This window comes from Dermacentor albipictus, chromosome 1 (genome assembly GCF_038994185.2).
Source record: "Dermacentor albipictus isolate Rhodes 1998 colony chromosome 1, USDA_Dalb.pri_finalv2, whole genome shotgun sequence".
NCBI lineage: Eukaryota > Metazoa > Arthropoda > Arachnida > Ixodida > Ixodidae > Dermacentor > Dermacentor albipictus.
Genome location: NC_091821.1, coordinates 448748672 through 448763626, shown reverse-complemented (window position 1 = coordinate 448763626; position 14955 = coordinate 448748672). Strand labels below are relative to the sequence as shown.

At 44.9% G+C, this 14955-nt stretch overlaps 1 protein-coding gene across 1 annotated transcript in view; it reads left to right on the top strand.

The window, feature by feature from the left end:
- Window positions 1-4854: 4854 nt before the first annotated feature.
- Window positions 4855-14955, top strand: part of LOC135915349 (uncharacterized) — a 76788-nt gene continuing 66687 nt past the window's right edge. Inside the window, exon 1 of the mRNA XM_070532341.1 lies at window positions 4855-4931. Coding sequence (XP_070388442.1) covers window positions 4878-4931 — 54 coding nt within the window. The 5' untranslated portion in view covers window positions 4855-4877. The remainder of the gene's footprint in view (window positions 4932-14955) is intronic.

Below are 14955 nucleotides of genomic sequence, written 5' to 3'. Positions count from 1 at the left end.
CCCTTACTCAATGCCTCAGTTTGAGGCCGGTAAGGTATTTGTAAATAAATAAATAAATAAATAAACTACAGGTCCCAGCAAACTATTTTGCAATTTCAGGCGAATCTAGATATATACATATATATTTCATGCTTTAACAAAGGGCAGTCATCGACATTTTTGCAGCCATGAACAGGCTTACGAGTCTTTACACTATTCTTGGCACAGACTATTATTACAACTGTAGCGTTTGGCAGTCAATAATAGCACGTCTCACCTTTTTGACGCTGATAAAAAATTCCTTTCTTTATACCTTCCAGCATTTCCAGAAAAATGCCAGAACTGCACGATGTTGGAAGTGGCTCTCCGCAATGCGCTTCCCAAGTATGGCCTAGACCCAACCCCGCTACCCACACTCACGAAAAACCTGTTTGCAAGTCTCGCTTTTGTCAAAGTAACCAATGGGACCATCCGAGGCCTGTCCACGTTGCACCAGTCAGGTGACATCGTCGCTAGCATTGATAACTGCGGCGCGCACGCCTTCCTAGATGTGACCGTCCAGAACCTTTCGGTCACACTTGGTGTGAATGTCACAACACTGTTGACTGATATCACGGCCATGGTTGGCATCAACATCTCAGTGCGAGCAGTCATTGAGATTGTCGAGTAAGTTCGCTTGACTATTCGTGTTAAAATGCAACGCGCAATCTAGCTCTACGGAAACGCTCCTGGCGCATATTTGCAGCATAAGTGTGTCGACATAAGTAGGACTAATTTATTTGAAATATCATTCGACAGAAGAACAAGCATGCAAGAACTACAGTGTGTCCCAACGGAACAGGCTTTGGAGAGTTGAATACGACACTATAGAAGAGTGATAAATAGCAATATGAATAATTCATTTTTGCTTTTATGCGTTAGCTATAAAATTATGTCCGGAAAGTGGCTGCATGACGCATCTAAATATCTGAACTCAAGCTTTATATTCCAAACGTTTTGGAGCCTACCAACCTAAGCCGGAAAAAACAGTGCCAGAGGCAAGCACTGCGAATTCTGCCTCAAACCAGAGAGTGGATTTTCTTTTGAGATCTCACTGGCTCTTGTCCAGCGCGTGTTCTCCTAAAGAAAAGTGATCTTTTGCCCAGCGCTGATGAGTATTACTTAAACGGTTTTGTGTGTTGATTCTCATAGGAACGAAAACCCTTTTCAAGGGAATATCTAACTTATAGAGCCAGAGAAGTAAACTAATCCAACAAATTTCCTATTAACTCTAATTTTATGTTCTAAGTGCATTTGTAGAAACAAACATATACTAACCGCACTTCTTTCTTCACAATATAGTTGTCAACTGTACATAAGCAATAATCCTAAATATTTGCTCTTAATATGAAGCCTGCAATGGTATTGCGGAAGCTTTGCCGCTCGTTTTTCAAGGCGCCGTCATCATGTTTGCGCGCAGCAATGGCCGAGTTTCGCTTCCACTATCGGGTGCTGGAAAGAGCCGTCATAGATAAAAAAGCACAGATCGGTCGCACTCACCTCGATCGAGGCCTCCGAAATAACGTTAATTGCAAGAGGGCACCACTCAGTCCTCTCGACTATTTTAATTTTGCCATTGGGAGTAACTGTCACGTCCGAAACAATGGAAGAACATAAGACGGGATAGCACTTTTCTATTGTAAAAAAAACTGCAAGCAGGAACCTCGCAGGCACCCTTGACAAAGCACCAAGTCGGAAGGAAAACAGGCAGAAATTATGACTGAGTCTGGGAAAGTACTTGATAAAAGAATGCGTTTGTGAATTGGCTAGAGAAGGGTACGTTGCGTTACTATTGATATTACTACCATTTTTAGTACGCCAGAAATGATTGTGCGAACACTTAAAATTTATGAAAGATTTTTCAGCCCATACTCCATGACTGGTCAGTTCCACCGATTCGCTCACTGAATATTGCACAAGAAGTAAGTTAACAAGACTGTTCAGTAATTTTGCCGTTTCGGGACAACCGCTGAAAAAGAAAAAAAATTAATTGGGCTGTAACGATTAGGGCTATGTGAATAGTGCAGAAATAGTATACTGAACAATAAATATTCGTCCGAAGTGCACACTGCAAGAACAACCACCAGTTTTACAGGAGTGGTTAAAAGAATCACTCTCTTGATGTTCGCGTTTGTCACTTTATTAAAAAATGCATCTCAGTGTTATTCCGGGGTCTTAGCACCATAAAAGTGAGTTTTTTAACAGCAGTTATGATTTTACAGCAGCAAAGCAACGCATACACACCAAACGGTTGTTCGAAATTTCAATGTACGTTAGTGCGAAGGACATCCAGACCGTTTTTGCGTAAGCATGTAAGAAGTACTTGGTGGCGTGCCACAAGCGCAGAACATTCCTAAACAGATAGTCATCACGAAAATCTTCCGATAATGACGCTCATCGACAAAAACTTTCTATACGACAGTTGTGGCGAGAAGGAATGCCATACAGCATAGTTTGCTAATGTTACGCCAATCATCACAGGCAAAAGCGAAGCTCTTGTCACTGCCTAATATAGGTAGCCTTAGACAAAAGAAACCTTGACGCTTTTCCCACCGATTGTATTTCATCATGAAAAATAGGCACCTGTTTTCTACTAGCACTTTTCTTTGCATGCGTTAATAAACATAGTATTGAGTGACATTCCTACAGTTGTCACCTTCCATGGCCTAATTGCCTGGTGCCCTTACTTCAAAGGGATTGAATTGAAAAACATTTTCACCCTAGACAACTTATTCGCGACAATGTTGCGAAAATTATCTCCGTGGCTAATTTATCGCACTGCGTTCTCTTAAACCCCCCACCCAATTTAAGCTGCTTAAATACATTAATAAATATTATGCCGTGAGACAAGCAATCACAATGTGGGGCATTTTGTGGAGCCTTTCTCATTATCTTCTTAGATAATGAGAATATTTTTGACCAGTTTACCATAGGTGCCATTTCTCTTTCCTTGCAGGCGGAACGCCACTCTTGTGTTGGAAAAACTGGTTGTCAATGTAACAGACACAATAAATGTAACTGTTACGCCTATAGGAACAATCAGTTCTTTCGTAGCATTTTTATTACCGCCGAAATTTATTGCTGAAATAATAAGAATAAATATTCAACAACTGACTAACAGTACTATACAAAGTGGCCTTGAAGCATTGAGCAATTTTGCTCATGAAAGTGCTGCATAAGCGCCTAATAAATGTGATTGCGAACAATAAAATGAGCATATTATATCAAAGCGTTCTGTTTTCATGGCATACATTTTTCGTATTCAGTACTCTTAGGGCATTATCTGCATACGTACTTCTATAAATTATTTGGTAGATTCAACTGGACAAAAGGCTCTGTTGTTTTAAAGTGTACGTGTTTCTAAAAGAAATCGCAGTTTTCCCTGAAGGGCGAAGAATTCATCGCGATAGCAAATTATTAGACACCTGTACAGCAAGGTTAGTAATTTTATTGTCTATATAAGTTGCTGTAAACATTCGTTTCTGAACTAACCTAACAAACGCAGTGCCACGCATGGACCAGCAAACATGAACACATCTCACTCAATGACGGCAAACACTCGTGGTGAAGAGCAACAGGAGCCAGCTGATTCCCCTTGGTGGCTGCCTCTCGCTTCAACGCGAAGCGGGCACCCGAGAACAGAGCCCACACGAAGCCGTCAGCTATCTTGGGTCGGCTAGCATTTGAACCCATCGCTGACTACCTCAACATAGGACGCGTGTGACCGTGCTCATCGCGGCTGGAGTAGAGGCAAAGAAGCGGACCCGCAATCTATCCCACTTCCTCGCACGCGCACCTCTCCCTGCTTCCTGCCAAGTCACCATCCTACTAGGCTCACCCTCGCGTGCTTTCCGTCGCACCAACAATCTACGGCTTGCGACCGCGATGTCATCGCACCTGGACCTCACAAAGAACCTCAGGGCGACGGTGCGCCGACGACAATATCATTGCCATCAAATTAAAGACTGAAGAGTTTCGCCCGAAAGGGGAGGCATTGATGGAGATAACGAAGTATGAGGAATTTGCACGAATCAAGGTTCGTAGTTTTATTGACAGTGTAAGCTGCGCTAAACGTTTGGTCCCTAAGCGCACAAGCACGCTGTCACGCGCATACAAACACGGACAGACCTCGATAATTGGGAGCATTCGCTTCCAGTGCGTTGCCATGAAAAGGGGCGCCTAAGGCGGGGAGCGAACACTTCATGCCGCGGTTCATTTTGTCGCCTCTCCTAAAGATCACTCGACCTCCAACACCAGGCGCGCCAGAAGAAACGCGCATGAAGGCACAAGCCACGGCGGCTCGTCCGTAGCCATGACTGCGGACCTGTTTCGTATTTGTCAGAGCTGCGAGAGACGTCTGGGGACTTTTGCTTCTTGGAATCTGCCTTTCTAGGGAATATAGTACCCAGGAAGATAAGTGCTTTGCTCAGTACATCACTAGCCGAGGCAAATTACGCAACAGCGCGTAATCACTCCCATATAAGTGTGCTAACCATTCATGAGGTGCTGATCCTTACCGCCCTTCCAAAGCGGAAGCTGCATTTCCACCTGAAGTATGAACAGTGCTTGTGACTGTGCCTGTTCTGTATATGGCTGTCATTATGCCAGCCATTGTGTGACTATGCACAATATGTGACTGTTTCATGGCATTAAGTGTGATTGTAACAAATACTATGAAAGAAAAAAAAGTAACTCGCGGCGTGAGCAGAAACGAGTTGCATAGTTCGAATCGTGTGTTCGATAAGCTTTCCTGTTCGTTTTATCTAATGGCATAATAACATAATTTTTCCCTTTGATTTCTGCAGTTGTTGTTCTTTACCTATGCTTCACCCCCAGGGCTGACAAGGAGTGTTCCTACCATGGGGAGTGAAGCGACCCAGCGTGAAGCGCGTGTGAAGGGAGCGAGGGTGGCGGTAAGGTGGATGCCTCTTTAGTGGCCGCATATCACTGCATAATGATAAGCCGTTCCTGCGAATTACTTTTGTTGTAAAATATTCATTTGCAAGTTATACTTAAGTTATTGTTCATGGCTTGGCGGCGCATACGGAGAACGTGCCCATGTAGAACGTACTCATCCCGTCACCGACGACTGGGTCACTGCAGAGGGCTGAAGACACGCCGCGAAGCGGCAAACTTTATTCTAAGTGCGTCACAGTGACAAGTTTGACGTCACCCATTGACCACAAACTGCTCTTCGCCATTACGAACTGTGTATCGGCCGTTATGTTCCCGTTTAGACGGATGTTCAAGCGGCGCTTTAGGCGGATCGAGCAAAGTGCGGTGTCCCCTGTAGAACGTAGGCAAAACGGCATTAGAAACAAGAGTCCTCGCCAAAATGTCCCCAGGTGTCGCGAATGACTCCAATTAGAGTCCACAGATGTCCTACTAGCAATATCGCATGCGCACGACGCTCAGGCAAATAAAAAAAGAGAGTCTCGTTAACAATGACAACCGCCGCATCTGACCTCCAACATACGTGTGTGGGTCGCGTATGTGCTCATCCACTTAAACAGCCATCCCAGCGCCTCCTGTGCGTAGCCACGCCCAACTAGAGGAGGGAACGCACGCACAACACCCGCCTCATTTAGCCGCACTAGTGCGTAGACGCGTGCGCGATGGCGTCGCTCCTTTATCTTTAAAGCGCCTTCGATCACGTGACCTCCGACACTGAGGGCGCTGTAAGTCGGCGCGCGTCAAGTCACTTTCCTGACTATCCGATGGTAGAGGCAGGAGGTGGAGAACGATTCGGCGTTTTATGATTGGCCAGTCAATTCCCTCAACGAAGGAAAGAGGGAAATAAACGGGATAAAAGGCAGATCTGGAGTGCGGGGAAGGTGCGCCACAATTTTAAGTAGTGCGAGCCTTAATGAACTCGTACGCCGCATTTGTGCGCGTCGCATCCACAGCGTGTGCGCGTGCAACCGTACATGTTACGGGTGTTTTCATAGCCACCGCGCATGCTCTCTTCCCGTGTTCGTGACGTGACCGCTGAACCTTCGAGCGCTTCTTCTAGGCGCGAACGGCGTAAGGTTGCACAAAAGAAAGTCGCTTCCTTGCTTCATTAAATGAAAGGTTCTCTTTCACATTTAGAGATATGATCTCTATATTTAACGCAGGGCAAGAGCACGAATACGCAGGACTATCTCCATCACAATTTGAGCAATGCTGGTCAGATCTGCAATTTTCAGCTGCGTGTTCATTATCACTACATTTTGCGCAGGACATTGGGAAACAGCAGCTCTGTGAGCTATGACCCAACATCTGGCACTAGAAGCACTTGTGAGTATTAGGAATAGAAGGTCTGACACGCATATTTATGTAGCCTGCTTGGATAGATTTTGCGCGTATACTGGGGCCAATTGTAGCGATTAAGTTATTTGTCGGTATTTCCTAGTCTTTGTGTATTATCTTGATTCGCTGAACTTGGACAACATTTTGATCTTTCCATCCATCAAGAAGTTCATTTTTGGTGCGATTCAAGTCTGTCAGATACAACACCATGAACTCCGTTCAAGGTACGGTGTGTGGTTGCGGTTATAGGTGCACTGCTAAGGAATACCAGAGTGTTCAGCTTTACTGAGCCTTGTTTTGACCTACTAGCAGAAGGTCTCCACTAGCCATTTTTGTGCCTTTGTAACCTGGTCCAATTGCGTCCATAAGAAACTTCGAAACGAGGAAAGGTTAGACTAATCTTGCTGTCATTTGAAGCCATTCAGTGCGGATGATATGGAACCGTGGAAAATTGGCCATGTTTTTTGTAGGAAACTAGAAGGTTTCATTGGTAAGCCCTCTTTTAGAAAGAACACGATCGGGGAAGCATGGAAACGATGTCGAAGCCATAAAGGATTAAAGATTATTTGATTTTGACACCAGCCGCTCACCACCGAGCCCAAAAAGGGGACGCTACGAGACCCAGAGGAATCGCTGACGCCAGCTGTACGCAACAACTATAACCCAATATGGCACACCCAAGGTTGGATACCATACACTTGCCCCTTGCGGTCTTAGAAATTCAAAGTAAAAGGAAGTGCGAAGACAGGAAACATTAAACAGGAGAAACAAATACGAAGGCTGGAGAGAGAAGAGAAGGACAGGAAAAGGCAACTAAGAGTTTCTCCTGGATGGGTAAGTTCGGTGCTGCCGTCTAAGTGAAGAGGTGGCCAAAGAAATGTCTTGCCTCCGCCGTCGGTCAGAAAGGTCCAAACACTCGGCATCGCCTCAACGCCCAGGATATTCTCTTTCCCGGACACGGCTAAGCCGTGCACGAATAAGCGCGGGAGGGTCCAACCCTTGTGTGCTCAGGTCCGTAGTGTCGCAACACACCAAACGCGTGTTGACGCAGACACCCCTGTGGTGGCTGAACACACATGCTACTTAACCCCAGCTGCCTTCATATAGGTGGCCATTCAACAGCATATATCAGTGATTCACAAACTTCAGTGACATTCACGCTGGCGATAGTACTCTACAAAGGCTCGTAACTATCTAACATCCTAACTATCTAACATGCATCTTCCAACTTGCATGTCTGTAGAATGTTCAGGTTGCACATACATCATGCTTTCAATTTCAAACTCGTGCAGCCACTGTTGTAAAAGTGATTCTCAAAAGTGTTCCCACAACGAGCTCTTATTATTATCGGTACACTCCTACTGACCGCTTCTATTTTCTTCAGCACCAGCCTGAATCGAGCTTTCAGCCTCCTAAAGGCGTTATCAACAATCCTCGCGGACTTTGATAAATTATACATATAGTGCCTCTGCCAATCGTTCTCTCACAAGCTCTTGAAGCAGGGGCGTAGACAGGGGGGGGGGGGCATTATGAGGCTTCAGCCCACCCCCCACCCACTCGAAATTTTTCCTGCTGTCACGCATCGCCGACCAAAACCCCCGGCGCCAGAAATCATTCTGGATTTTGTCTAAAATGTCTTATTCACGCTCGAAAAGAGATTTCAGCGCGAACATTGCAAACTCGGGCTGGATTTCGTGGTAACTCCCACGCACCGGGAATCGGATAACGCAAACAGCTTCATACTGGCGCAAAGCTTCAAGGGAGCTTTGATGGCAAGCGGGCTCGTCGTAGCATCTCGCAGAGACAGCGGAATCTACGGAGCGCATGGATTTCAATTCCGAAGCATTGTAGGTGTAAAGTTCTCATAAACTTTTGATGCGAAAGGCGCCTCAACATTTCCAAAGTCGTGCTTTAGATTTTCTGGGTCTGGGCTTAATGCTGTTATAAACATTTGACACCAAAGGTGCATTAACATTTCTAAAGTCATACATCGGACCATACAACCAGTAAAGCCAAACCAACACACTATCAGACAAGTTGACAAAGCACGCAGTGAGATCCGATCACACGAAGCGTCGTGGCTGTTCATTTGTGCCGTCATGTCAGAGAACAGAATATCAAACTTTCACCTACGTCAAAGTATCCATGTCAAGATACTAAAGCCACCAAAGGCAACTTCGTTCTTACTTATTTTTCTACTTTGACCTTTATTAGTGAGGACGCATTGAGCCTCTTCACTTCTCATGTTCTCGCTACCCGCGGGCTGCCAGAGCCAGCCAGAGCGCGTGCGTTTTTATCGTGTTGCCCCGACCACCGGGCGCCGCCTCTCGGTGCGCTTTCGTTTTTGCCTGGTGGGGTGTATTTTCGCCTGGCAGAGTTTTGGACGCTTTCTTAATATCATACGAGCAAGCGAAACAATGGTCAATCGCTGCTATCGATGTGGGGACTCGACGGATTGTAACGCGTTCGCTTGAGCGCAAATCTCCGGAATGTCTTGTGTCACCAGTGTAGGATACCTAGCAGTATGCGTATGGTTTTCTATGGACCAAGCCTTTCGCGTTTTCTTCGATATTCCTTAGGTAGCCACAGTAGGTGCCCAAAGTAGGCATTCTATTGTGGCCAACGTACTTTCTTTCACGTTTTCTTTTTTCGGTGCTCCGGTCCCACAAAAGAAAAAAAGACATTTTTTCGGCGCAGCGAATTGCCGCATGGTGAAATCTCGATTTCGTTACTTCTTCTTTTGCGAAAAGTAATGGGCCACGAGACGCTTCAGTTGCCTGATGCTCTTAATATATTATTGCGAGAGCAATTATTCGTACACTCCAGACGCATTCCTGCCGTCGCCGTCTCCCTCATGTTCCGTATAAAGTCGAAGGGCGATAATATCATGACTGCGCGCCGCATGCTGCATGTGCGTGAGCCGACGTTGGTGGCTCGGCCTTGTGTGCACAAGGTAGAAGGGCGGGGAGGAAGGCGCGGCGCCTTCCGTCGCGCGCGATACATCGGGGGAAGTGGAGGTGTAGGGGGCGGGCCTTAGTATATTGTTATCTGTGATTGCCCAACATGTTTATTTGCCTTGTTTGACGCATTATACACAGTGTCTTTGCCCTAAATATGTAGATTTATTGGACACCTATACGTATATTTAAACATCTTGTTGCGAGGTGTTGTGTAGAGGTGCATAGAACTTTGTTTCCAGTGACACTTTCTGCCCTTTATCTAGCTGTATGTTCGCATCTGTATATTCTATTGTATCTTCGCGTTTCTAATGTACGAGGGCGAGTCAAATGAAAGTACGCCTACCCACCCTGCGCAAAAAGGGTTCGGTTCATTATCTGCGAGGCATGCGCGTAGCACACAGGCATCTCTCATTTACAAAAGTGACACGCAGGTGTGAGTTTAAATGTTATTTATTGCTCTTATACACTGGGTTGAACGTGGTTGCGTGACATAATGGACGCTCCAAAAATTGAACAGCGTGGTGTCGTGAGGTGTTTGACAGCTGAAGGTGTTTCCCCCCAAAAGAAATTGTCGCCGTATTGCTGCCGTGTACGTTGAACAAAGCATTTCATTGGCCACTGCGAAGCGTTGGAGCAAGCGGTTCAAAGAAGGACGTGTTTCAAAGACGATCCAACTTCGGGCCAAAGCCACCGTGCAATCACCCCCAAAACAATTGCAAAGGTTGATGAGCTCATGAGATAAGAACGGAGGATACGCATCGATGAACTGGCAGAGCGTGTGAACATCAGTCACGGTTCTGTTCACACCATAATTCATGAACATCTCGGCTATCGGCTGTTGTGTGCGCAATGAATGCTCAAGATTTTGAACCACCGCCAGAAGACAGAGGTTCGGTGCTGCCTTGACTCATCTGATCCGGTATGACAATGAGGTTGACGATTTCTCTGCAGTTTTCACCGGGGACGAATTATGGTGCCACTATTACGAGCCTGAAATACGACGGCAACGCTTACAGCGAAAACATTAGAATTAACCACCCCCAAAGAAATCACAGGCCATCATTATCGCCGGAAAGGTGTTGTGACCTTTTTTTCGATCGTCAGGGGCCATTACTGATCGAATTCGCTAAAGCTGGAGAGACTATCCATCGTTTCCGATATTGTGAAACGTCAGTTCGGCTTCGTGTCACAATCGAGAACAAACGACGGGGAAAATTGACGAATGGGGTCATCTTGCTGAACAACAATGCCTGTTCCTACGTCCTTGATGTTGTTAATACAAAACTTTCTCAACCATTCAAGTGGGACACGTTGCAACATCCGCCATACAGCCCGGACCTGTCGACTTGCGAGTTCCTCATGTTGGGGCAACTGAAAAAACAGCGCAAGGGAACCAGACTCGTCGAACTATGACGTGAAATAGTCAGTTACAGAAATTTTGAAGCAGCGACCCAAGGAGTTTTTTGAGACGAGAATCACGCCACTCGTTAGTGAGTAGGAGAAATGTCTAAATGCTCATGGAGACTACTCTTAAATAAAGTGCCCCGTTCGTCATATATTTGCATTGGCTCACTTTCAGTTCACTCGCGCTGGTATACATTTCAAAACACTTGCTTTTTATGTGTACGCTCTGTTGCGACTATAACTTCGGTGCAACTACTAACAATACGCGACCGGTGACAGCTGCGCCTGCGCAATACATATGGACAAAGGACAGCGTCATTGAGATTTTTACCTGGCCGTTGTATATGTACAAAAATGTAAACAAGGTTCTTGAACGAAAACGTTTCAATAAAATATTTGTCCTCATCTTGTTCGTTTCACGGACTTTACATTTTTCATATCAGCGGCATGCACGGATTTTCTGGTTTCGAACTGATATAGTTCCGAAGTTCGTGTGATATTTTCTTTACTTATTGACAAAAAACATAGAAGCATTGATATCAGTTACTTTGAGGACATTTGCATATTACAATGTAGTTATTATCCATGTATTTGATCCCTCAAGAAATTCAATGAGGGGGAAGCCGAGCTGCAACGCGAACCATTCTTCGTAGCTACGATAGGCCCTGGCCAGTCGCTGAACTGCGCGCGCGATGAAGCGCAGGCCGCAAGCAAGCAGTTCTTGGCAATGAGACGCCGCCGTATATCTCGCCCCTTTTAACGCGACAGCGTTAAGTGCCCCATATCGCAGAAAATCCAGGGTCGGACGTAGCTACGGCTAAAATAATTTCGAACCACGCGTACCCAACCACGTAGGCCCTCGATGTGGCGCAAGGAAATTACTGAACTAATTGAATATCTCAAGGTAAAATACGTACAAAAATCGTAAAGTTCGACTTACAACCTGTATACATCGTAACGTCGGATTGTACCTTGAATATACGAGAAAACATAATTGCGTTACGTGAAAACTCAGACACAAACCCCTTTTAACGCGATAGCGTTCTGCAGCTGCCGTTTGCCGTCTGTCTTAATAGGAGTGCCGCAGCCCCCATGGTTCCTTACGCACCATCAAAAAAAAAAAAACCACAAAGCTCGCCTTCGTGCACATCTCTCGCCGCCAGTGTTTCCCGGTTAACATTATGGCTACATAAGCTATAGTTAATAAATGTTATTTAATTAATACCAAATAATTAAACGCTAATGAATGCTAACTAATTAAATACATTAAGGGTATCACGTTCCACTCTTAAAGGCGAAGCTTAAGCGTCCTCCAATTCTTTTTTTTTTTGCTTTTGCCTCGACGTCTCTTTCTAGCAATGAGACAGCAACAATTACCAATGCTCATCGTTGTCACTCACCTTCAGAATCGCTGCTTTGAGAAAACAAGCTGAGTACAACAACCAAAGCAACTTAAACAAAGGCAACAACGAATTATCGACGCCAACCTGCGCCAATACGCGGTGTACGAAGCTGCACACATGGTGGCCATCTTTACAATACATACTTCGGTATTTGTTAAGATAACGCCATTACTACGCTTACATTTTTATGCGTCAATCTATAAGAATAAATCGATGACGTTTTTCTGCAATATTTCTTCTTCCTAAGAGACATTCGCACCCACATCCTTTATTAATTTTGAGGCGATGGCAGCGCTAAGGATACGTTGCGGTTTATGTTGAAAACCTCAACGCAGACCATCTTGAGAGCGCGTAGTACTGACACATATGCCTTGAACTAATGTTCCTTTGAAAGCTATGGGTTCCTTAACTTCAAGGGACCTTTGGCATGCCGGTGTGACTGGAATGTTACACAGCCGTTTTCACGATATTGAAGGTGTACTATTAGGGTGAAAGACTGTTTAACAATTTCTGAAAAAAAAAATTTTCGCACAACGACGCCCTTTAGACAGACTTCACTATAGACCAGTTATTGTGACAAGGAATGGCATGCGGCACAGTAACGTTTTTAAAGTTAGGCTTTGTGCCACTGCACAGCGCTGAGCTTCTCTCCTTGCATACCATTCTAAAACTGGCAATGCGCAACATAGAAATGAAGAACCAAGCCGAGCCGGCCAGATAAAGGAACAGAGCGCTGACTTCCAACTGGTTTATTGGCAAGTGGCACGAAACATATATCTACAAGAAAGCATCAGGACATGTCGTCACAGCGCTTTACAAATCGTCACACCGATAGAAGGCTACACCATCATGAGTCACAGAACTCACAATTCTGTCATGCAAGGCTGAACTGATAAAGAATTCTTACTTCCTGTGGACATAGGCACAAACATGGGGCGCTACCGCACGTACTGCCAGCCCTTGCTATGAGATCAGCTTCAGTAATCTTCCGCGTAAGTTGTTATCGGTGCTTCTTTTGCACTTCACACCGATAAAAATTCGGCTTACATCCACAGTCGCGACAGTGAATTCCTAGGTGTCCCTGTATAGCTCGGTGAACACTGTAATCGTGTTCTTTTAGCCTTTCAATAAGGCAGGGACCAGTTTGGCCTATATATCCCTTCCCGCATCATAGCAAATTGGGTAAACAACCCCAACAACGCAAGCCCCGAAACGCTTCCTGTGCATGGTCGAACAGACAGTAGTGCAAGGATGGCGCACATTTACGACAATACAGAGCCTGCTTAGCGTGACTGGCGTAGAAAACTACTTCCAGGTTACCTTTGCGTCCAATCGTTTTTATCTGTGAGAGACATTATGCAAATATGGTGTGACTGCCAGCATCCTTAGTTCATTATTTCTTTGTTGGGATTCCGTGTCACTGTCCTTCTTTATTTGCTGTAATATCTTTTCAGCTATGGCCGACAGAAGTGTGGCCGGCTACACGGCACACATAAGTCGATCAAATTGACCTGCAAAACTACGCTACATGTTATGATGACAGGATTTCCTGAGGGCATTAGTAAGACAAAGATTAGTTACGCTTCGCTTAACCAGCTTAGATTGGGTTGAGTCAAATGATAAAAGAGGTTTCTCGCTTCTTGATTCCTACATCGAACATACATAGTCACGTGAATAAATTGAGGTCTAATTGAGTCTAATTGAGTAAATCAATTGAGGTCTAAATATCGTAATTTGTTGTTAGTGGGCATCCCGTGGGTGAACAGAAGCGGATCAAAGCAACTATTAAATATTTTCACGATTTCGTCTGATGTGGGCTGGAAAGCAGCGTATACCATAATATTCCTACAAAGAACAAAGGGGGCAACGAAGCCGAAAATTCTGCCCTGGAGTACATTATGTGCGGCCGCATTAACATCAACCATACTGGTGTAAACCATAGATGAACTGAAAGGTTACCGAACTGTAAAGTACCTATAATTTTCCTTGCGCGTAACGTAATTGGTTTTCACGACTATCTTTTATCCAACAGATAAGAGCATCACTTCCTTAGTACGACTTTTCGATATAACACGAGAGTTAGCTTTCATGGATAGTTTGCTTGGCTTCGCTTTTTTTTTTTTTGAGAGACCTAAAGTCATTTTGTAAAGTGGACATTTTCATAAAAGGACACTCATCAACATTTGTGGGGATTTCGCGCAGGCTGCCCACTTATTTTCTCAGGTTATTTCTAATGATGTTTTGGTGCGAAGTGCTTTTTGTGCAGGCGGCACGCCATCTCTTTGTTGGAAAAACTGGTTGTGATGCAACAGAAGCAGTACACGTCAACGTTGCGCCAATAGGATCACTCATTTCAGTTGTCGCAACACCCTTAGCGCATAAATTAATTGCTTCTTGAATAACATCAAACATTCCGGAAACCATAAAGACTACAGTAAATAGTGACCTTGAAAAACTAAGCAATATTACTCGTGGAAATGAAAGAACTGCTACATCCGGGCCTAACGAAGTTGTACTGCCTCAAATAAAAAAAAATACAGATGATGCTAAAGGCTTCCTGTGTCCGTTTCTATGCTATTTGCTCTTCTGCACTCTATGTTAAGACACCTGACTAGGTAATATTTCATTCAAAACAAATTATGTAATTATCGAATGCTATGAGATGAAAGCTGGGAACCATATATAATCTTCCTCTGTATATATCCACACATATATCCGACGGGGCAACAACCAACGCCAAAGCGCGGGGACACGGCAGAAAAAGGCTTTCTTTACAAGAAAATAAGAGAGCATAGATTGAAGGTTGACGCTTGGTGCTCGTGTAGCTGTGCCCCCCCTTTCCCCCTCTCTGAATAGGCATCTGCGCTCTCCGCAGCCTT